At 44.8% G+C, this 24,326-nt stretch overlaps 1 protein-coding gene across 11 annotated transcripts in view; it reads left to right on the top strand.

Moving 5' to 3' along the window:
* ptprdb (protein tyrosine phosphatase receptor type Db) overlaps positions 1–24,326 on the top strand; it is an 85,648-nt gene that overhangs the window by 51,887 nt on the left and 9,435 nt on the right. For 2 of the 11 annotated variants that reach the window (XM_079278313.1, XM_079278311.1), the window contains 21 exons: positions 54–199; positions 466–607; positions 1,584–1,886; positions 2,984–3,177; positions 4,084–4,110; positions 4,700–4,817; positions 5,108–5,686; positions 6,092–6,186; positions 6,711–6,967; positions 8,650–8,743; positions 9,233–9,457; positions 9,553–9,713; positions 10,769–10,780; positions 11,264–11,376; positions 11,500–11,541; positions 12,062–12,159; positions 13,911–14,034; positions 16,478–16,653; positions 21,675–21,794; positions 22,309–22,463; positions 24,015–24,300. In XM_079278313.1, the coding sequence (XP_079134439.1) occupies positions 54–199; positions 466–607; positions 1,584–1,886; positions 2,984–3,177; positions 4,084–4,110; positions 4,700–4,817; positions 5,108–5,686; positions 6,092–6,186; positions 6,711–6,967; positions 8,650–8,743; positions 9,233–9,457; positions 9,553–9,713; positions 10,769–10,780; positions 11,264–11,376; positions 11,500–11,541; positions 12,062–12,159; positions 13,911–14,034; positions 16,478–16,653; positions 21,675–21,794; positions 22,309–22,463; positions 24,015–24,300 (3,467 nt within the window). Of the gene's footprint in view, positions 1–53; positions 200–462; positions 608–1,583; positions 1,887–2,983; positions 3,178–4,083; positions 4,111–4,699; positions 4,818–5,107; positions 5,687–6,091; positions 6,187–6,710; positions 6,968–8,649; positions 8,744–9,232; positions 9,458–9,552; positions 9,714–10,768; positions 10,781–11,263; positions 11,377–11,499; positions 11,542–12,061; positions 12,160–13,910; positions 14,035–16,477; positions 16,654–21,674; positions 21,795–22,308; positions 22,464–23,132; positions 23,239–24,014; positions 24,301–24,326 lie in introns of those variants that run through there. The other 9 variants (XM_079278312.1, XM_079278308.1, XM_079278315.1 and 6 more) reach the window with 6 other exon arrangements.

Raw genomic sequence — 24,326 nt, 5'->3', positions numbered from 1 at the left:
ATCTTGGCATGGTTTTACTAATCCTGGTTTCCCCCCCCCCCCCAACTGTGTAGTTCCATCCCAACCTTCGGAATTTAAGGGCGAGGCCAAGTCCGAGACCAGTATCCTGTTGTCCTGGGTCGCCCCACCCCAGGGCGGCCCCGACAACCAGATCACGGGATATGAACTGGTCTACCGACGAGCTGACGACACAGAGGAGGTAAAATAAGAGGGAAACAGACAGATTGGTAGCTGAGAGAGAGAGTTTTGCTGGTAAATTCATGGACGATAACAGATTACAGAAATGTTTTAATGAACAGATGGAAGGTTTGCCAAACAGAAGATGAATTGATCTTAAAAGTTACCTGTTCTGTTTGAACACCGTGGGGGGAAAGTTAACACAACCTTTTTCTTCTTCTTTTTTTTTTATTTCTCACCACCTGCGTATTCCACTGTTCTCCGTTTCTCTTCATGTCCTTTCAGAAGAAGGTGAGCTTTGAGCCCACCACCTCCTACCTGCTAAAGAACCTGAAGCCTTTCTCCACCTACACCTTCCAGCTGGCTGCCAGGAGCAAGCATGGAATCGGGGCGTACACCAACGAGGTGTCCATCGACACACCGCAGACGCGTAGGTCCCAATACTGTTGTGTGTGTGAGAGAGAGCGAGAGAGCGAGCGAGAGAGAGAGAGAGAGAGCGAGAGAGAGAGTGTGGTTTCAATTTTGACAATGCAAAAATGAGAACTGGCACAAAAACCGAATCACAAATACATGAAACGCTGGATCTGACCATCGTGTTACAAACAGTACTTGATAAATCATTTGGCATTTAGGGTTTTTTTTTGCATTGTCACAACAAAAAGGGCCCTCGTGGATCCAGACCTTGACCGACCTCAGATTTGATTCCAACAAATACATCATGAATTAAATCATTCCCAGAACTTAATCCCAAATGCGGTATTTTCGGCAACACATATAGTACCGGACAGCTTGTTGATGATTGACAGCAAAAGTAACGAAACTTAATTTGTTGGCTAGCAATCTGAGGTCTGTGAGAAAATCAGTGAAAACAAAGGTAAGGAGCCTGAGAAGTTAGATAGAGATGAGAACCCCAGCATGGATCACAGAGTCTTGGGTAGGCTGTGAGGACAAGTAAGTTATGGGCAGGTATGTTTGTGTGTTAACGCTCTAGTCAACGTTCCTGTGTCGCATCTCTTTTGTTTTTTAAGTCATCCACTCGTTTCCATCGCTCAAAACATTTCGACCGAACAGAAGCGGACACCCATCGTTCAGTATCTTTGTTCAGCCATCGTGCTCTCGAGCCACAGGGTCATTTTTTTGTCATAAGAGCTTTCTGCTCTCCAGTGTTTTGTTTTCATTTTATGTTTCTTTGTCTTTTTCTTTGTTCTCTGTCTCTCGTCTGCTCAATATCATCCCACCATTCCTTTACGGCAAACCTCACCGCCTCACCTCTCCACCCACCGATAACGACCTCACACACACACTCACACACACACACACAAACACGACCGAATAACATTTACCCAAACAACACACACACACACACACACACCCTCTACTGTGCTTCCTCGAAACTGCTCGATCAGTTCCTTCAGCGCCTCCCCAGGACATCACATGTGCCAGTCCCAGCTCTACCAGCATTCTGGTAAGTTGGGCTCCGCCCCTTCTGGAGTTTCAAAACGGCGTCATCACCGGATACTCCATCCAGTACTCCACTACCGAGGGCAACAAAATATCTAAAAGTGTTGACGGAATTCCTCCCGAGAGTTCTCCGTATCTCCTGGAGGACCTGGAGAAATGGACTGAGTATGGCGTAACGGTACGGGCGCAGACGGAAGCCGGCGAAGGACCGGAGAGTTTACAGCTGCTCATCCGCACCGAGGAAGATGGTATGTTCCCAAACAAACCTCCCCCCCCCCCCTCCTGCCTGTCTTAGGACGGTCCGTACCTCTAACAACAGCTCCCTCACTCATATAGCACCAATGAGCTCAGTGCACCCTAAACTAACAGCAAGTTTCTTCCACTGGCCAGTTCAAGCATTTTGGCAATCTAAATGGATGATGCATTTAGGAACCACTCCGACCATTCTGTTTTGAAAACCTCTCCTTTATTCCTTCATAACCGCCAGAAACCTCCAACATCCGGACACCTTTCCTGCTACTCGCTCACCACTGCGTTCTCTTGTCAACAGCAGCCCCTTTTTTCAGCAAATTTGACCCTCTCTTTTTCTTACCAGCATCTTTTTTTCCCACACTTTTCCCTTTTCTCATAAAATCCCCCATTTTTTGGGATGAGGGGTGGTTGGGATTTCCCACTTTTTTTCTCCACTAACGATACCAAAACCAATCCCTCTGGCTGTAGCCGTACCTTGGCCTTTCCACACCATGGCTTTCCTCACATGCCCTTCCAACTCCTCTCCAATTCTTTAAATATCTTTCATCTAACTTTAATCAATGCATTTTTTACTGTGTCTTGAGTAATTTGTAATATTGCAGCAATATTTTTTGATAATGATGCGCAATACATCATCAATGTCTCAGTTTTTCTAGTTTGGAGACTCCAGTTTGTTTCGGTATCTATAGAGGGAGAAGTGTAGTTCTTGGCAGCACGAGTGGAGGTTCTCTTTGACTGCCTGCCACTGTTTATCTGCCCATGGCAACAAATCATTTTCTATCTGCCATTCTTATCTTTCTCTACATTTGCTTCTTATCCTCCACTGCTTTTTTACTCCATGTTTTTCCTCAAGCACTCTCATTTGTTTTTGTTTTTTTTACTATTTTGACTTTTTTCCCCAAAACATCAGAGCAGTTTTAGACTTTTTGGAGAGTTGTATTTTTACATTTTTTTCAGCTTTTGGGAATTTTTTATTTTTTTTAATCTTCCGAGGAATCCAGTATATTTTTGATTAGAAAAAGTGGAGGCCTTTAGAGGTTTGAGTGCCCATCATCTGTGACCCTTGACCTCTATCCTAAAATGCGTTTTTTAGTTCCAAGTGGTCCTCCGCGAGGGGTGGAGGCGGAGACTGTGAACGCCTCGGCCGTTAGGGTGACATGGCGAGCACCAGCACCCGAACGGCAGCACGGTCAGGTCCGAGGCTACCAAGTCCACTATGTGAGGATGAACTACGGAGAACCTCAGGGTCAGCCGTTCATCAAGGACATCCTCACAGAGGACTCTCAGGTAAAACGAACATATGCTCTCCAACACCTCGTGATCAGCAACTCTTTCATCACAATTACCATATTTGTATTACACAGTTATATTCATTGCAAATTTGCAATTTAACATGTTAATTGAATAGTTTCATTGGAGCCATGAATAAATGATGAGCTCCCTAGATACATGGGTTTAGCTGGATATATATATTATGGATGAGAAAGCCAGCATGTTGCCATCTACGTATGACTCTAGATAAGATGAATCTTTTATTTTCTGCACGACACAAATCACAATGAAGCAATCTGTCCCAGATTCCACATCAACTTCCTCTATAAAATAGTTAGCATGGAGGAACAGTGCCAAATAAACTGACATATTGAGCATAAAGCTTCCTTAAGATGGTTTCAAACGGACATTTTGACATTTTAGGAAATCTGCTTGTTTGCCTTCTTGCAGATATTTAGATGAGAAGATCGATAGCCAGGAGACGGTTGGCTTAGCTTCCAGTAATGAAGGGAAGAAGGGGGAGACACGGTTTCCCCCACCAGCACCTCTAAAGCTCTCTAATTAGCACGTTATATATCTCGTTTGTTGGATCAAGCTATTTTCACAGTCTTTTTGCTTCGTACTTAGCACACAGACATGTGAGCGGTATCTATTTTCTCATCTAATTATTGACAAGAAAGCAAAGGAAAGTGTATTTCAGTCTTGATTCTTTTCATTTGCAGCATTATTGGATCTCTGTCCAGGATAAATAATGGACCTAAATCTATTTATAACTGCCAATTACTGCTGATAGTTTCAAGCTTATACTTCTATGGCAGTATAAGATGGTGCATTGGACTTCACAGTCTTTTATATTACATACCAAATATTAACAATTGTGGTTTTCTCTTCCTTTTCTCTTCTCTTGATGCTGCTATTTAGTGGGAATATGGTGACTCAGCTGAATATGTGAGTAAACCCCCTTTTTAAGCTTAGTATTTAATCGTGAAAACGATGAGTCATCTCCTATAAACTGGGTGACGGCTTTAATCCCAGCAGAAAGTCCCTTTTTTAATTTCTGCATGTGTGTTCTCCAGAATTTATTCATAAACAACCTTGAAAAAAACCAAAAACACATCGATAACTGATGATGTGAGTCACCCGCGGGTATTGCCAAAATAGCATGATCTATGCTTTCCGCAGGCCAAGAAATGAAGAAAATATTGTGTTTAGTGTTAGATGGAGACCGATCTAAATGAGTTTTGAGTGTCTGCGTGGTTAAAGGGCATTTTGTGTTGCTAGTGAACTACATTTTGAGCTCCGTTGGGATACTTGAATGTAGTTGTATTGAGTTGTGTTGAGATGATTTCCAGTCTGCAGTTTCCAAAAGCAGCATCTAAGTTATAAAAGAAGTGAAAATAACTTCCCGAACTCAGACAAGCATTGTTGGCGTAGAAAAGAGCTGAATATCTGTCACGTACAGGCACAGAATTGTATCTTTTTTCACCAGTTTGACCCAGACTGTTCCATGCTGACGGTGCTTTTTCTTTTCCTGCAGGAGGTGGTTCTCGGAGACCTGAAGGCAGACACCGCCTACTCTGTATCGGTGGGGGCTTACACTGCCAAGGGCGACGGCGCTCGCAGCAAACCTGTTACCGTCTGCAGCGCCCTACCATGTAAGTGTGTCCGCACACACACACACACACACACACACACACACTAATGATCTCTGAGCCCAAAGCGTCGCTAATGATCATTAGAGGCCATTAAATCGCTGAATTGCTTCACGTCTCACTCTGTCACACCTTGATATGCCCAGAAAGAAGCCAGTCGCTTGGTGCCGTGTTAATCATATTTTGCAGTTTCGCTCGAGGTGACGAATAATGCGCTTTGCAATTATTCCCTAATTATCTTTTCATCAGTCCCTCTCTTTCTCCTCCTCCCTCCCTGTTTCCACTCTTTGTAGTGCCCGAGAAGCCCAAGCTGACTGTGAGCGCCACCGATTCAGGTACGGCTCTGCTTAAGTGGTACCCCCCGCCCACCCCGTTCCTCGGGTACCGCCTCACCTTCGGACGCGCCGACGTCCTCCCCTTCACGGTGGTGGAGTTCCCTACCAAGGAGAACCGCTACACCGCCCAGGACCTCCACAAGGGAGCCAACTACGTGTTCAGGCTGTCCTCCCGTAACAAAATGGGCTACGGCGAGGAGGCCGTCAAGGAGCTGACCACTCCGGAGGACGCCCCAAGTGGATACCCAGAAAGTATCATCTCGGAGGAGGCGTCTGCCACCTCCCTCCGGCTGGAGTGGAAATCGGTGCCGCTGATTGAGCAAAACGGGAAAATCACCAAGTACTCTGTGCTGTACAAGGATATAAACAGTCGAGGGAACGCCTCTGAGGTCGCGGTGCCCACTCCAGGGGCCAGTGTTTTGTTGGAGGGTCTGAGTGCCGATACTGTGTACGAAGTCAGGTTGTGCGCGTTCACAGCTGTTGGCCCCGGGCCGTTCAGCCCAAGTGTCCAGTTTAGGACGCAGCGGCGAGACCAAGGTAGGGTTCACTTTTCTAACAACCCACCTGCACTGCTCCGGACGCACCACGCACTTCCTAACAGCACATTTGTGCATACACAAGTCCCACTTACACACACACACACACACACTCAGGCACACACAACATCTGGTGACAACATCCTAAGTGTCCTTTTTCGTTGTCTTGTCACTGTAGTCTTAGACCCAACGTCCTTTTCCCAAAGCAAGGTAAGAGTCTTGGGTCATGGGCGAGTATCGCTGTCCAGTCCCGCTCACTGTGTGTTGATCAGAGCAGGTAGCTAGCTTGAGACTGGCACTAGAGAGTGATACGCAGGTAAGGCCATTACTTTTGGTTCAGTAGAGAGATTAAACGAGACTGGAATCGTGTTCATTTCTTTTCGTTTTTCTTTTCTCTACCTTTTAGTTTTTGCCACCAACTTCAGAGTAAAAGCTGCCATGAAGAACTCTGTTCTGCTGTCCTGGGAGATACGAGACAAGAACCCTACCCAGCCGTTCACCGTGAGTAGATTAGCATTTTATTACATTTAAATGTCAGTCAATAAAAAGCAAAAAACAGAAATCAAATATTTCAGGTCGCAAAATGTGTAAAAAAAACAAATAAAGACGGGATGCAAATGTAGGATGGTGGGGGGAAATGATCTGCTCTGCAACAACTCTCTGTAGATTCAACATAATGTATTCTAATATTTTCAAGCAGTTTCCTATTTCTTTTTTTTTATGATAAAATGTAACACTTCCTGTTTGATGATTGATAAAAAAAAGTCTTGCAGGAACATACTGTAATGCACCTGCAACTGCTGGAAGGCTGTTAGTGTCAAATAAATAGAGGTGTTTAGGCAAACAGGCAAAAACATTGAGACTTTGTGCTAAAGTATAACAATATATACCAACAAAACTTATTTTTGCCAGTGTAAATCAAGGCACTGGGAACTATTTGACAACTTACCGGTACAATACGTGCTGCATTGTGTGTCTTACTCTATGCCGTGTATTCAAACTGTGTGGCCCATCCCGTGGTCCAGATCCTGTATGGAAAGGGCCAATCCGTGGAGGTGGATGGGAAGCAGACTCAGAAGCTGATCGCCGGCTTGGAGCCGGACACCCAGTATTCCTTCCTGCTCACCAACCGGGCCAACAGCGCCGGGGGTCTGCAGCACCGCGTCACCGCCACCACCGCCCCGGACATCCTGAAGACCAAACCCACGGTGGTGGGGAAGACCAACGCAGACGGCATGGTGACTGTGCAGCTGCCGGCCGTGCAGACCACGGCCAAAGTCAGGTAGTGATGATGAATGAGTGTGAAGGGGGAGGAAGTAGGTTTCATTTCATGACTAGATGGGAGTATCTTTGATCGTGACCTGTGCAGAATATGCTCCAATTTCACATCGTCCTCCCTCAGCTGCTGCGTTTCATTTATTGGTCCATCGGGAGGGATTTCTTTTGAATTGGCAGCAAAGCAGGTCTGAGAACAGGCCGAGTGGAAGCACAAAGCTGATAATCTCATCTGCCTTTTCCATAACAAATATACATAGCAAGTGGGAGCTGCCCCTCAGCCTGAAAGCACAACCTGAGTCGGTCCACTGCTACTCACATGTTCTCTCAGCCAAAGTATTTTGGGGGTCTTTAGAGTCCCGAACAGGATTTTGCTCTTTCAGGATGTTGCCCTGCAAGAGTCTTACCCATTTTCAGGGCCCCAATCCAAGATACAGTAGAAGCACAAACTGCAATGAGCCGGATATTAACAAATGATAAAACACACCGTAAGCAATTTTTTAATGTGATTAGCTTTTAGAGAGTTTCCCATTGATCAACTCATCTCCCTCCTCTCTAAAAATAGAATTGCCAGATTGATGCTCACATTATCTCATCTCGCTCGCGATTCCAGCTTTAGAACTGTAACAAATTCTGGCTGTCTCACATTTGACATAGAAAAGTTACTTTCTGCCGTATCACTCTGCATAGCACCGTACGTGAGCAAGTGCAAGCACGGAGCGGAGTGCCGGAGTGAGTCATCTATTGAGAACACATGGATGATTTTGGGTTCAGCGCCCTGTGATCGCTTGGCGGCTGCTTATGGTCTGACTGTCTCTGCAAAGAAATTCCACTCCTCCAGTGGTATTATTGTTTTTGTCTCACACGAGGCTTCAGACGGGGCCCTCTGTTCCAAAAACAACCACACTGTTTGGATTTAGCGTGCGGTGTCACAGCTGCTGCTGCAATATACAGAGTTACACAATACGCTGTAGTTCTTTACAGCAGAACGAGAAATAGACATTTAAGGACATATCTTTCCTCACTTTCTTGCTGAGAGTTAGATGATGTGTGCAGTAAATGTGAAGCCTAGATAAGATACCTTCATTGATCCCCAGAGGAGAAACTCAGACAGCAATAGTACAGATAAATAGAGAAAGAAGAGAAAGAAGTAATAAGATGTTTATAAAACTAAAAAAAGAATCGAATAAAAAGAAAATATATATATATATAAAACGTTAAAGTAACGTATGAAGCTACCACCAACAGCTGCTTAGCTTAGCTTAGCACTTGAAACACTTAGCCTGGCTCAGTGTGAAGGGTAACAAAATGCACAAGCACCTCTTCAGCTCAATAATTAAAACAACTGAATTAAACTAGCTGAGCGAAAGAGATACAACGTGTATATTAGTGAGACGATTTTGCTACCTTCTGACAGAGCCAAGCTAGCTGTTGCCCCCTTTATGCTAGGCTAAGCTAACTGGGTGCTGGCTGTCGCTTCAGATTTATCATGAGTGGTATTCATCTTCTTATCTAATGACTCAAAGAAGAAGGATAAGTACATTTCCCAAAATGTCGAAGTATTCCTTTAAATGTCAGAGCACTGGTGTTTCTCCAGGGACGGAAATGATTTTGTCTTCTTTCTTTTTTTAAATGTCATCTTTATTATGTATTTCCTTAAACCTGAACCCAGTGCACGGTGTGTTTCAGGGGTTACTATGTGGTGGTGGTGCCACTGAAGAAGCAGAGAGGAGGGAAGTTCCAGAATCCCTGGGAGGAACCCGACCAGATGAACCTGGATGAGGTGAGACATTATGGCCGTGATAAAGAGCTTGCTATAAGGTAATGCTAATGTTGAGAGGCAATTATGTTGATTGCGATTTTGATACTGTTCATTTTCAAGTCACACAAACAAAGAACAGCGCCGAGCAGGGCTCTGTTGTCAGAGTATTTGCATCTCATTATGCCGTCCGCGGCCTGTTCAAGCCAAACAATGCCTTCACATAACATTTCCCATCTAATTCCACTTCCTGCCTTTTTTCTATACAGACTTCATCCCCTCATTACGCTGTTTCCGAAAGCACATCCATGTGCGCGAGATTAGTTTCAATAGAGTTTCCATCGTGCCCGCCGTCTCAATGGATGAATGCGGCAGCAATTCAGTTGATGATGAAGACATTCATGCTTAGTATAGATAATGCTTTGTTCAGCCCCATTGTTCTTTCACTGATTCGTTTTTTTTGTGTGTGAGGTAAAATTTCCCAAACAGTTAATCCCTGTCCATTCTTTTTAGCTGCTGAAAGAGATCAACAGGACCAGCGTCAGTCGCGCCCTTCGCATCCGCAGACAGGCCGGCCAATCAGATCCGAGGGCCTACGTCACTGCTCACTTCAAGACCCTCCCCCTGGAGTTCACGCTGGGTGATGGGCGAAACTACGGCGACTTCCGCAACCGTCCGCTGCAGAACGGACAGGAGTATGTTTTCTTTGTGCTTGCGCTGTTGGACCTCTCTGAGAACGTGAGTTTAAAAAAAAAAACTCAAACACACAGTTTTTGACCATCTCGGTGCAGTTTCTGTCTAAATGTATGACAAAAAAACGTGTCTCGCTCCAGACCATGTACGCCACCAGCCCTTATTCTGATCCCGTGACCTCATCGGATGTGGATCCTCAGCCAATCGTCGACGAGGAAGAGGGTCTCTTGTGGGTGGTGGGGCCTGTGCTGGCTGTCATCTTCATCGTCTGCATCGTCATCGCCATCCTCCTGTTCAAGAGGTAAGGACGGCATGATGGAGGCAGGAAGATGAAAAAGAAGGGTTTAATAAAGAGTTGGGATTAGTGAGAGAAGGAGTGAGGAAATCAAAAAGAGACGGGGAGAAGGATGAAGAGTTTTGATGAATACAAGAAAAATGAAATAATTAGAATCGAGTTTAGGTCTTCACAGAAGAGCAACAGATACTCTCCAGGGAATAACTGATTTTCATTTCCATTTTGGCTTGTTGCTCCTCAGTATATTTCATGTTTGTATTTAATAGTCCTTGCCTTTTTGCTGTTCTATCACAGGCAGCAGCAATTGCCTTTGACAGAGCAAAGTTATAAAAGAAATAATGTAAACCATCTCTGAAAGGTTTTGGAACTACCCATAATGCTTTGGGATGTGCAAACAGGAAGTAAAATGTTTCCATGGACTAATTGGAATCTGAGTTCATGACATCATCGGTAAAGTGTAATTCACACTGAATCTAACAAATGTATCGTGTCTGTGTGATCAGATTTGAGTTGTGACTCTGAGAAGGAGTATGAATAGTGACGCAGATTGAAGTGAATGAAGCCTCTTAACCTCACGCAGTACCTCTCCCTCACGTGACGCCTGAACCAAGCCCAGCTGGTTCGTTATGTGGCTCCGTTATTCATGCAACATACAGGACTAGCGTTAAGGTGTATTTATTGCTTCACGCAATACTGCTGCAGGCGACACAATTAACTTCCCAATCTGTTTTGCTGACTAATCATCTGAGTTGAGCTCACAGGTGCTCACAGGTTCTTCCAGCAACTTAACTGTGTGTCTTCTATAATCTGCTCTTAAAAATCTGTATAGCCGGCCGTCATCATAACGGATAGTGGAAGATAACATTATCACTCATTGGCATTGTTTATGATAATCATCTGCTGGCTAGAGCAGTGCAGAATTATTAACCCTGATGGTAATAATCTGAAGTTCTTGAGCCGCGGAGTGTAAACAGTGGTGATCCACAGCCATTAATGTCTCACTTAATGTTATTCATCCTTGTCTGTCCTTTCATCTGCTCTTCTCTCCTGTCTGGATCCAGCAAACCCGACAGGTAAACAAACACTACCTATTACCATTTCCTCTGTCCTGCAGGGTATTCTCCGTTTGAAAAGCCTCTGCAAATAATGCTTTTGATAATAGAGCCCAGTAGAGTCAGGATTAACTTGATGCTTTTTTTTTTTTGATGATTGTATCGTAAGCTGCAGTGCACTGGGTAAAGACATAAGGCATAAAAGCATGCAGAGTAGGGAACAATGACAACCGCACTGCATGAGTTCACGTATCCGATTTCAACCAAAAGACAATGTAAAAGAAAAGACAGTGTGAGAATGGATGTCATTTATATTTCCTTGGAAAAAAGCCGACTTCCACCTCCATCTCAGACAATGTGCCGACCATTTACATCGAAAAAAGCTGCAAATCCCTCATTTTCCCAGATTCAGCTGTTTTTGTTTTTTTTGTCATGCAATAAAAGCTTTCAGCTCATCGGGGTTGAGATGCATGTTAAACGCTGCGCGTTGATCTGTGATTCCAGGAAAAGGGCCGAGGCTGAGGGCAGGAAGGGCAGTTTCCCCTGCAGCAAAGCCATGTCGTCCCACCATCCCACTGATCCCGTGGAGCTACGGCGAATCAACTTCCAGACTCCAGGTAAAGCGGCTGCGCCGTCGTGCGCGCGGCCACAAATACCTCGTGCAGTTTGATGTGCGTGTCTTTCTTGAAGTATTGGTTGTGTTTATTAGATTAACCGTGGTGTCGTTTCCCCCTTTTCAGCCTACCGTGTATCAGTGTACCGCGGCTACCGCCGTTTGTCAAGTTAGTTGGTCTTAGTCTTAGATCTTCTCAACTCTCTGCTGTTTTCTTTCTTACTGCATTCTTTTTCTTGCCTTCTTTCTTTCCATTTTTTCCCCCATTGTCATTGCTCACTAACCTTCCATCCCATCTAGGATGAAGCTGCTTGAATTGACAACATTTCATCAAAATGCCTCTGGAATACTTCTTTTACATTTGTTTTTAAATGTTGTGCTACATTTTTAACCACCTGTGTCACAGTCTTTTTTTGTCTTCACCAGCAGTGTGCATATACTCCGAGGACATATTATTGTGCCTCAGTAACTTTCAGAGCACGCACATTGTTCTTTCTGTCTGCCAAGACAGAAAATGGTCACTTAACAAAACAAAAAAAACACAACCCATTTGCTTCCTGCGCTGACTGTGGACAGAGCACTAAACAAACACCACCTCAGAGAATCCTCCCTTTTAACACTTTCCTCCAAAAAAACAAAGTTGTAAATGTATCCAAATGGCCTCTTTCTTCTATTTCTGTGCTCGGCAGGCATGACGAGTCACCCGCCCGTCCCCATCTCCGAGCTAGCAGATCACACCGAGCGCCTCAAGGCGAACGACAATCTCAAGTTCTCTCAAGAGTACGAGGTAGGAATGCTGATTATCTGCTCCTGGAAGTCGTTTAACTTGGGAAATTCATCTGGTTTGGATGCAGTCGCACATATATTTGTCGTTGACTCGATTTTTTTTTTAGGCTCAATTTCAACGACGAGCGCCGTAGATTGAGCCTCGCGTATTCTCCGAGTTGCATTTTGATTCGTCTTCATAGAGCAATACAAGATAAAGCTCACTTTCCTCTCTCTACTGTCTTGTCGTTATCTACACAAATACAAAGGGGGGGAAATTGAAATTGCAAGCTCAAAGTGAGTTTGCTTACTAAAACTACTTAAAACTACTTAATAAAAGAGAGCGAGAGAGAGTTTTTGATTAGTTCCCTTCAACTTGCAGCACAGTTAATTTGGAACAAAAAAGGCTTGTACTTGGAGATAACAAAGTGCCTGAACTCAATGTGCTGAACTGTGGCACGGAATAAGAGAGAGAGAAAAAACGCATCAGTAGAAATATTTCCCAACATATGCTGCCTGTGTAGCAAATAGCACGAGCATTACAATGAGATCCACAGAGAGCCATTAAAAGGGGTAAAACATGTTGTTCTTTTCCTCACAAAAAAAAAGAAAATCTGTTCAGACTCGACGGCCCTTTGGGTGAAGAATCAGACGTAAGGCTGTAATTGGCGAGCACGAGAGAGAGAGAAATCGCGTGTGACAGAGATACATATATAGAGGAAGACAAGGGCACATTATGCAAAGAGTAGAAAAGCAGAGCGATGGTGTTTTAGGGAGAAGAAGTGTCGGGAGAGCGGATAAAGCAGGGTGGAAAGAGACAGTGAGGGAGAAGTGTGTAATTGTGGTGTCAGTTGGAACCTCTCGGTTGAGCCCCGCATTCTCTCTGCATGACTGTGTGCTTTGTTCGGTGCCGAAACCCTTAACGACGAGGGAACGAGAGAGATGGATGGAGGAGGGATTGATGGAGGGAGAGAGAGAGAGAGGCAGGCCAGAAATGATTGTGGTGTAATAATCAGACACACATGATGTTGGGCAGCGTGCTTGGGGAAAGCACTCTCCAACACACACATGCATGCATGCACTCAAACCGGCACCACTCCGGCCCGTTTTTTTTTTCCCTCCCCAAACCACACCAAAATGATGCGTCGTAAAATATTCACAATTGCTAAATTGCTCTGGCTCTCTCCTCTTCGTCCCTCTCCATTGACAGCCCCATAATAACCTCGTGTCTGCCTCTCCCCAGCTAAAGGCGATGGTTACACTGTAATTACCCTCCAAGAAGTTAATGTGTTGGTCTAACTCAACCATCTTTTCTCTCCCAGAGGAATTTATTGTGCTTTTTATCCTCTGTCTCTGGTAGCTAGTTTTTTTTGTTTGTTGAGTGTGTCGAAAGCGGAAAGTCCCGACATCGCTGTTGTTTCTTGAAACGGGATATCGTATTTGCCGACATTCCTGTCCAAGTTCAATAATACCGTGTTCATTTTCAATTTGTCCTTGGCTTGTAATGGTGTGGTTACGCTCCAGCCACACTGGGCAATTGCTTGCGAGCTCAAATTCATGGAATTGTCCAGTTCTGGCTTTTCTGAAAGCCATTTTCTGCATTTTGTGGCCGATCTATAAGGAATAACAACGCCCCTGCCAGCACTTCATTTTCAGTGGTAATGCTTACTGTATAGCGTATGCATGATATTATCGGAGAATTATATCATACATACAGGAGTTTGAAAGTGCTACTTTCTGTTGGTGTTTGACCTTGTCCTTTGCATCTTGCAGTCCATCGACCCCGGTCAGCAGTTCACATGGGAGAACTCCAACTTGGAGGTCAACAAACCAAAGAACCGCTATGCTAACGTCATTGCCTATGATCACTCCAGGGTCATACTCTCCAGTATTGAGGGTAAGACACGATGCCAGTGTGTGTGTGTGTGTGTGAGAGCTCTTGTACTTCTATCTTTGTGAGGACTCACTTGAGCGTGGGACATTTTTAGGAAGTGATGGCATTTTAGTGACTTCTTTTCAGGCTGTTTGAGGTTTGTAGCTTGGTTACAGGGTAAATGTTAAGGCTCTGGGTTCAGATTGGGCATTTAGTTGTGATGGTTGAAGGTGCAATGTGTCAAATTTAGCCAACGGCCCCAAAGGAATAAGGGGCTGCATTTCACCTCTACTGGGTCCGTTCAATCAAAGTTTTTACAATTATCAGTTCTAAAAAGATTTAAAAAACGACAAACGACTGTGTTTGTCTATAGTTTACGTGACCGGTGGCGGTGAGGATCTGACGTGACATTAGCATGTGAAAGTGTCAAACACAACTGCATATTCTACCTTCCTACAGGTGTAGAGATAGAGGATCACGCGGGGCTGGTAGGCTTCCTGATTGCAATTCTTATCAAAATAGTCTGTATTGAACAATGGAAAAAGTTTTGATTTATTCATTAAACATGTTGCCTTCACAGAGGAGCGTAACTTGAGCAATGGACATAAATAGAAGTTAGAAAATTCCATCACTCTTGGGATTTTAAGAACAAGTTTGTAAAACGAGGATGTGCATGATGTCAACACAGTGAGTCATGCCAAGTATAGAAGTACAGTTCATCTGTATGAATGTGTATGTCTTAGAGCTGCTATCCATGACAGATGAGGGATAGATTTTTTTATTAATAGCCTATTTGCTGATATAGTTGCACGGTGTGCCCATTCTACTGGATTTGGTCTTTTTTAAACCGTCTAAAATTAGAGGAAAGAATATTCTCAGTCCTGTTCTCAGTGTGCTTTATGAAGCGCACACACCCACCTCAGCTGGGAAAGACCTGAGGCAGAGAAACTGGCAGCTCCAATGTGGAGAGAGGGAGTCAGTGGGAGGCCAAGCCCAAACAGATGAGCCTTATCTGGGCAGAGCATGTGTGAGCAGCCCTTCCACCCCCGCGCCTGTCCCGGAGCCCTGGCTGTCTGTCATTCTTTCAGCTTAGAAAACACATATGCTCTTGAGCATGTCCAAACACAAGAGCGTACACACACACACACTTTCTACTATAGATTTAAAACACATGCCCAGGATGTGCACAAGCGCAGATATGCACTTTTGCTCCCAGTCGACTCCACACATGCTGCATGAACACACACTCTCTGCCAAGCCAGTGTAGCCAGCAAGTAACTGGAAGTGTGTGTGTGTGTGTGTGTGTGTGTGTGTGTGCGTGTGTTTGTGTCTGTCTGTTTTATCTGCACAGCGCTTCTGCTGTAGTCCCTTGCAATAAAGTTGCAGCACATGAAAGCATTTAGCCAAGCTGTCTTTTAAAGACTGAGGTTGATAAACATATGTTAGAAGCTCTTCTTACCGTCTGTCCTCATCCCATTTGAAATAAGTTGTGCAAACACCCCGTTGTCCTCTGTCATTTAAATGTGTGTGTGTGTGTGTGTGTGTGTGTGCGATGGTGGCTTGGGGTTTTACAACTGCGTGGGGCTGAGTTGTGCTAACATGAAGAAGGGGCTAGGAGAGAATCAGCTGCAGGAGCTTCTTCCTGTCAGGGATTCTTCTGTTTGCTCTTTGACTTCCATCTTTTCAAACGTAAACTGCCATCAGACGACTCAAAAGGAGTTTTGTGTCCCACTTCGGCAGATTCGGGTCACCATGTGTGTGTGCACGCATGTTTGAGCTGTGACTCAGTGATTTTTGGGATTATGGTATTAGGCCCCAGATGAGCAGGACTGATCCTAAATCAAATACACACAGATGGTCTCTCACGTCGCACACACGTGCACACACACACGCGTACACACAATCCCCTCCAGGACAAGCAGTGTCAGCCGAGTTTTACACAGAGACGGGGCCCTGCAGTCATATTGCCATTCAAAGCGACACATCCAGAGTATACTCAGATTAGGCCCATGATCGTCTTAGCATGTATTATAAAACAAGACGGCTGAACAATCCAACACCAAAGGACGCTTGGCCCGGTGAAAACATTAATCCCCCCCCCCCCCCCCCCCGCCATGACCTCAGATGATCTGCATCCTTTATTACTGCGACGGCAACCCTGCTTTCCCGGCCGCAGACTTTGAATAATCCATATATATTATTTCACTGTGAATCAGAATAAGAATCAGGGAAAAGGACAGACACTGTTTCCATGCGATCAGTGCAGACACATTCGACCCTGATGTTATTCGCCATGCTAGCAGTGGAGTGACACAAACGCATATTTCAGCATCAGTGGCATCTATATAACCCCTCTGTTTATTCTCTCCAACCTTCACCCATCACAATTCTATTCTCCTCCTCTCCGTGCACACACCTCTTTCCCTTTATCCTCCGTAACTTCCACTTCATTTACCGCATCATGCAGGTGTCCCAGGCAGTGACTACATCAACGCCAACTATGTCGATGGCTACCGCCGTCAGAATGCCTATATCGCCACTCAGGGATCCCTCCCTGAGACTTTCGGGGAGTTCTGGAGGATGGTCTGGGAGCAGCACACGGCTAACATTATCATGATGACCAAGCTGGAAGAGAAGTCACGGGTAAGGAAAGGAGGAATGGAATGACGTGGGAGCAAGCGACAGCAAAGTAAAGGGGTAGCTCAGCAAACACGATGCTGGTGCCCTTCGAGAAGAGAAGGGAAAGGGGAGGATGGGATCCGGACCCAGACGCCGTTGTATCCGGACCCAGGATATAAAACCGATGGCGAATTGAGAATTATTACATTTTGACAGAGCGCTTCCATTTGAACCGGCGCAGCTTCTTCAGCCTTCACGGTACTTGTTCAGCGGTGCAAAATACATCACGTGATGCAGCTCAGCCAATCAAATATGGGTATTCTGACAAGTTTCCTGATTCGAGTGAGATGTACACACACGGGAGAGATGAGGAGAACGAGAAGTAGGAGAATAATTACGTGAGTCAGAGAAGTTATTTCACAAGATGTTCTCCAAAGAGAAAGAGACAAAAGTGGTCAGAGAGACCAGAGAGACCAGACTCTTGAACCAATAATGGACAGACTCTTATAGGTTAATTCTTCCCACGGCCAGTTTAAAACCAGTGTGTCTCATATGTTCAGAGACCGTGATGATTATTAAATGCGGTAATATGAAGCGCCACTACGAGACAAAGCACAACTCTTTTGAGCAAACGTACCCACTCACATCTAAATGAAGACACAGAAAATAAACCTAAGAGCCCAAAATGATCAGAATCCTAACGCATGAATTCACTTCACAGCAAGGATGTTACCAGAGAGGATAGGGCTGAAACAAGTGCTTTAATTAATAACCACAGGTAAAGTCCTGAACACTAATTTCTCTTGTTAGAAGATGAGAAAAATATAATACTGTGGCTTTTTTGATTGCCATCACTTCACACCTGAATGAACTGAATTTAAAGCTGCAGGGCAATTTAGTGAAATACATTTTTCTAAAATGAAGTACTTTATTCTAAGATGCACATTTTTCAAAAGCTTTCTGTTTAATCAGTTATTCTTTAATCCAGCCCTTATTTTACTTGAAATGAGAAGAACATTTATTTATGTATTTCTGTGTATTATTTATAATCCATCCAGTTCAATTTGAAAACTGAGAATAATAATTGTTAAAATACAATTGATGTGTACTTTCTTTATTTGATTTGACAGTTGTTGACTACACAGAGACATTGTTACTACTACTAGGCTTCTTGAATATATATATATACATATATATATATATGGCACTAGGTAGCGCAAGTTAGATATTATTGTAATGTTACGGACCTTTGCCCGAGGAGATTTTCTCAATCTGGACCTTTTGGAATTTTAATTGAATATTCTTGCTTGAGGATGTTGGAAGGACAGTAGAGTCCAAGATGGACTCAACAAGGAGCGGACATGAGAGAAAGGACCAGGATGGACCACTACGTCATGTAGTGCGGAAATAGATTGTTGAATCAACCAAAAGACAACTGACATCATGAAGGCGATCAAGCTGAAAGGGCTGTGTTTAAGTGAGAAGTTCAGAGTAGGATAGCGCACGGTGGCATGCAGTCGATCAGCATAGAGCATGATGCAGTAGACCAGGGGTCTTCAACTACAATTTAAAGAGGTCCAGTTAGAAAAAATGTCTTGAGGCAAAGGTCCGGAAGATCATAATGTCTAACTATTTAGTGTGATATATATTTAAGGCGTCTGGTAGTTGTATCAACATCTGCATGTAATCAACACCTGACCGTAAAATCAAATGAATTCAGTACGATTCAAAAACTTTTTGGCAATATTTATTGTCACGTAACATAGAACTGAACATATATGTATGACTGCAGATATGTCTCTCATTAACTAAATAAAAGTAGGGCTGCATTTCAAGATAAGAGAAAATAAATAAAATGTGAAAATTGTGCATGTTCAAATCAAGTGCTTAACTTCAGAAAAATAAATTAAAGGGAGGAAAAGCTTCAATTTCCCCTTTTCTATTTCACATCTTGACTCAACAGTCTCAACCAATTTTACAGACAATAAATTCCAACAAATCTTAACAATTGAACAGTTTTAGAGTATCACTTTCTTCCCCTCTTATATCCCACTCCCCCACTTTTTTGCTCAGTGAGAGAATTGAGCTCTAGCTTGTCCTGCCAGGATTTTAAAGCTGGGCTTGTTGTGTTGACCCAAAATCCAAGCAACTCTGAGGGAACACTCATGAGCACGTTGTTGGGCAGTGAATGTGTGGCTCAGGATCCTGGTGGACTGGTCATATTGGGCTCTGAGACGACTTATTTTCTGTGATCTCACCTCAGATTTCAGTGGGTATGTTTGTTCAAACCCTTTGTGTTAATAATAATGGCGTTTCACATTGGCACTTTTAATAAGTGCCACGGTTTCTGAACATATGGCACACTGGTTTGGTGCTTCCAGTGGGAAGTATGAACAGAAATGAGGCTGTCCATTCCGGATTAAATGCTCTGTTTTCGCTGTCCACTTTTCTTTTTTTGGAGAGCGCCATTTGTTCCTTATTTTTCTCAACTTTCTCCGTCTCACTCGTCGTTCTCAACTTCCTCCGGGACAGTCGCCTGTTTCTCTCCCTTTCTCCGTCTCACTCGTCTTTTTCTCAACTTTCTCCGGCTCAGTTTCTCTCCCTTTGTTTTCGCTTCATATCGCCATCTTTCTTTATCTTTCTACCGTCTTTGCGTGTGTAACTTGCCTCTCACTCTGTCATCTGTCTGCACTGTAGAGTCGCAATGTTTACCGCCTGGAATACACAGACTTGATCTGAGTCGTATCACGTGGGATGGCTTAACTTGCATGCAATTGGTCTGTGCGTTTCCTCATCCACGAAACCACGACCGTAAAGACAACAAAAGCTGCGCCGGTTAAAATATAAGTGCCCCGTGAGGTTTTAAATCATAACCTTCTGTTTTGGTCCGGGTCCGTATGGGACGGCTTCTGGGTCCGGATCCGGACCGCGGTCCGCCAGTTAGAGACCCCTGCAGTAGACTGTGGGAGAGCAGAACGGTGAGCCAGTCCTGGGGCAATTGCATGTACAGCTAAATCGGGGGGTAGGTAATGAATTAGAAAATCATTTAGCCTCGAGGCATTCTGCTGTTGTTAACAGGATACGCGCTTAAAAATTCAATGTAATGAGGAATGTCATGTTGGAATAAAAAAATAACAAGAATGGCTCCAGGTATGAATCATGATTAAGTGGTAACTGTCCAGGGCCCTGCTCAGAGAATGATCCTCTCCTTTCATCTGTGCTTCTTCTCCCATTAACCTGTGTCCTGTGTTAAAACTCTGTTTGCTTTTCCGACTTTCTCCAACTGTCTCTGTTGTGCCTGTTTGACCCTCAGATGCCCTCTTATTTCTTCTCGAAGGCAAGACCTCTCTTTCTCTCCTTTGCTAATCCCCTCTTTAAAAGTGCAACCTCACCTCACATGGTTCTCTCCCTACCTTTTATTTGCCCCTCTATTTTAATGCCCTTTTTTCTGCTAACCCCCCCCCCCCCTCCCTTTTCTATGCATTCAACCAGTGCATTGAGTGAGAATGCAGGATTGTTTCCAACTCCATCACAAGGCGCTCGTAGTTTTATTGTAACCACCCGCAGGCCAGACACAGTGCACATTAGCGTCTACAGTTTGCACGATCACGCCCGCAACAGTTTCGTTCTACTTTCCTGTCAAGTGGCTACGCAGGATGAAGCCATGGAAGAACGACTAGGACTGCAGAGGACCTAATTGTGAACTACAGGCTGTTACTGTCTCGTTAACGTGATGAATCTTCATTCCTGAAATGACTGCTGAGCTTTAAATGATCTAAATTCAATAAGTGATGACAACATTATGCTACAGCGAAGACAGTCAATTTGCTGAGCTGTTAATGATCAGCCCACGAACTCCATATCTGCTGTTTTGAGGGAGTGGTGGGCTGCTTGTGGGAGGAAATGATTGATTCTCATTTAACACCTCTCAACATTACGCCATTATGTGTTCACGCATTAACGACACAGATGATCACAGATGGTCCCACTGTGGGAATCTTGCCAGTGTCTTTGCTTTTAGCACCAATCAAACGACTGTAAGAGCGGGTGCGCGGTTATGCTAGCCAATATGTCGCTGGGTTATAGCCTTCACGCCGGGCGTTTACTGCGATCCTGTTTAGTCCTTGGCAGGGGTCTAGCCCCCCCCCTTTACGTGGACGGCTGTTCCTGTCCCCGCAGTGTCTCATGGTCTGGTGGGAAAACAGCAGTTAAAAAGCTGTAATTACAGCCTGAACGTCACGGGCCAAAACGCATAATCCCCAGTCTGGAGCAGCGGAATGCAGAGCGAGCTGAGCTGAGCTCCCTGCTGTCTTTGATGTGAGGACTGGAGGGATCAGCACATAACGTTTGGTTTGGCCTGATTCTGCCAAGTGCACCCACCCCCACCCCGTCCCTTTCCCCCTCCACTGGGATTTTTTTAATTTTTTTTCCTCTCTCCTTTGGGGTCTCTGAGGCTGAGTTGAAGAAACTACAAATATGACCGCGTTATACGTTGTAGGTGCTTCGGTGGTCAGGGCATGCTGGGATTTGGTGTGCGGGGGGTGTAGTTTTGTAGGGATTTGTGAGGTTGGAATGTAGGGCGATGTACAGCATCAAATATGCGAGGGCTGAACTTTGGGTATCACTTGGCTTTTTCCAGCTCTGCGGTGGATCTTCGTGAGAGCCCACCAACCTATATGGCAATTTCATGCCACACAGGTTTTTCTAGTATTTAAAGCGCAACTTATGCAGGATCACAACCCAGAAAGCAGATCTCTCACTCTTCACCCTACACACTCACTAAACCCGCTTTCACACGCCGGGTAGTTGCTATATATGCACATTTTTTCCAAACATTACTGTCTGAAGTTTGCAAAAATCTCTCTCAGTGATCTGCTTTCACATTCCCCTCTTTTTTTTTTGTGCATCTGTACACGAGAACACGCACCCAAGTCAGCTCTCTCTTTCTCTCTTCTTTCACAAAAAAAAAAATGTGTACAGACATCATGCAAACTGCTCCGCATCCCTCACAGCTTCTTCGCCCTTCGCTTCCCCCCCCCTCGTAGGTGAAGTGTGATCAGTACTGGCCAACGCGGGGCACAGAGACCTACGGCCTCATCCAGGTCACTCTGCTGGACACAGTGGAGCTGGCCACTTACTCTGTCAGGACCTTCGCTCTTTACAAGGTAACATGACATGTGTTCAGTGGAGTGTAATGGGGTCGCGTGCGTATTGATCTGTTCAAATATTTATGCGCACCAGTTTCTGCTCCATTCTGTGGTCATGTCACAGTTTGTACATGTAGTTGTGACCCATCATTAAGAAAAAACAAAACGACGGCAGCAACATATTTTCATACATTATTGATTCTTCCAATGACATTTAAAGGGATTCATCATAACCATAGAAGCATATTTCTTCTTAGATTTTCTCAACTAAATTGGACCACCTGGTTCAGTAGTATATTACTTAATATATATGCTTGCAATTTATTGTTGGTTTACATTTTAAAGGATAAGTCTTTGACACTTAGTTCTCTTGGCGTCAAAAAATCCCCACAAAAGCCACGATAAGTATTGACAGTGTCGCCAAAGCCTGATATACCACCATGGGACACGACATGTTTGCTGACAGTCAAACAAATAAGCAATAAGTAACACCGGCTTTATCTTGAACGCACTTGTCCGTCTGCTTGTCCAGAGCGGCTCCAATGAGAAGCGCGAGGTTCGTCACTTCCAGTTCACGGCCTGGCCGGACCACGGGGTGCCTGAACACCCCACTCCCTTCCTGGCCTTCCTACGCAGGGTCAAGGCCTGCAACCCTCCAGATGCCGGTCCCATGGTCGTCCATTGCAGGTGTGTGTGTGTGTGTTGTTCTTTGTCATTGCTTTATCTATGTTTTTTTTTATTGGTTTAGTTTTTAAAAATTATTGTAATTCACTGTGCTGAAATGATTCCTAAATTCACCAAGGAAAAAAAATCCAGGGGTCCCTGACCCAAAAAAAAGGACTTCTGGCCGTGTGTGTGTGTGTGTGTGTGTGTGTGTGTGTGTGTGTGTGTGTGTGTGTGTGTGTGTGTGTGTGTGTGTGTGTGTGTGTGTGTGTGTGTGTGTGTGTGTGTGTGTGTGTGTGTGTGTGTGTGCTTGCATGAAACGCTTATGTGTTATTTGGGGTTTTACTTGGCAACATCATTTTCAAAGGCCCGGGAGTCTGTGAAAATCAACATGAGTCCAAGAGCACTTGTATAAAATCATTCATAGGTCCTGGACTGATTGACCTGCCATTATGCAAAACCCCAAACCGTCCTGACTGGCTTAGACGGCCACATTCCTCCCTTAACGACAGCCATCATCTCTTATAAAGGTGTTACAACAGAGGCAGCCCCCGATGCTGACCCTCTTTTCCAGAAGTAGCTTTCAGGGTCCATTGTTTGCCATTCACGCTTACGTTACTGTACATCCAATATCTGAGCGGCAGGAGGCTCGCGTGTTGGCCGGAGGAAAATTCTGGAAACTTGTCATTGCAGTCTTGGCACAGCGTCGAGCTCCAAGAGCTGGAACGGAGCTGCTATACCAGGGAGAGAAGGAAGAGAACAAGCTGAAGCTCTCAGGGGGAAGGAAGAATGAGCGAGGTATAGTGGTAGGTAAAAGTGGTAGGGCTGGCGTGAGAGTGTTGCAAGGGTACTTGGGGAGAAGATAAAGAGGCAGGGAGATAAGGACGGGAGGGAAGGAGGGAGGGGGTGAAAAGGTTGGCAGGAGAGGAGCTCTTCCTAATCTTCCGTAGCAGTCAGATGGAGTATCTAACAGGATTATCAGTCAAATTGAATTATCCCAGCAAGACTCCATCATAATGTGCCTCAACGTATCAACCAGCCTCTGTATCAAACAATGGGCCGAGTCGCACTCCACCTGAACAGCAACGCACCCGCACATACACACTGATATTAATTGAACAATATAAAGAGGTTTTTTTCTATTCGCTTGCTGAAACTCGCTTGGTCAGCGTGTTTCACCGTGTAGGTACCAGCACAGCAAAAACCGTGGAAGTGTTTGGGTGGGCATCTAAATGTATTATATTTCTGGAATGCATGTCGATAGGAGAGGATATCTTCCTAATGCCAGTCAGACGGTGATGCTGACTCATCGCTGATGTCAATTTTTACGTCCTTTGTTGGAAATATTGCTGGCTGGCACCTTTGCGATACTTAGTTGATTTAGGGACAGTATGTGAGGGCTTCTTTTTGCAATATGCAACAGGGCAAGATTTGTACCAGGTTTGAAGTCACGGCACACACACGCACTCAGGAAAATGATTTTCTCGGCAATTCGTACCTCGAAGGTTCGGTGAGAATATCGCATCACCATCTGTTCCCCTTTTCTTTTCTTTTTTTTGCTCCGTTTTGTCTCAGTGCTGGAGTTGGTCGCACGGGGTGCTTCATCGTGATCGAAGCCATGGCGGAGCGAATCAAGCATGAAAAGACCCTGGACATCTACGGCCATGTCACACTGATGCGCTCCCAGAGGAACTACATGGTCCAGACGGAGGACCAGTACATCTTCATCCACGATGCGCTGCTGGAGACCGTGACCTGCGGGAACACCGAGGTCCCCGCCAGGAACCTGTACTCCTACATCCAGAGGCTGACGCAGATCGAACCAGGGGAGAATGTCACCGGCATGGAGCTGGAGTTCAAGGTGAGGTCTCATTTGTGTGCGTGAGG

The sequence above is a fragment of the Melanostigma gelatinosum genome, assembly GCF_949748355.1.
Source record: "Melanostigma gelatinosum genome assembly, chromosome: 11".
Lineage (NCBI taxonomy): Eukaryota > Metazoa > Chordata > Actinopteri > Perciformes > Zoarcidae > Melanostigma > Melanostigma gelatinosum.
The sequence above is the reverse complement of the archived record's forward strand: the minus strand, read 5'-3'. Positions and strand labels throughout refer to the sequence as shown.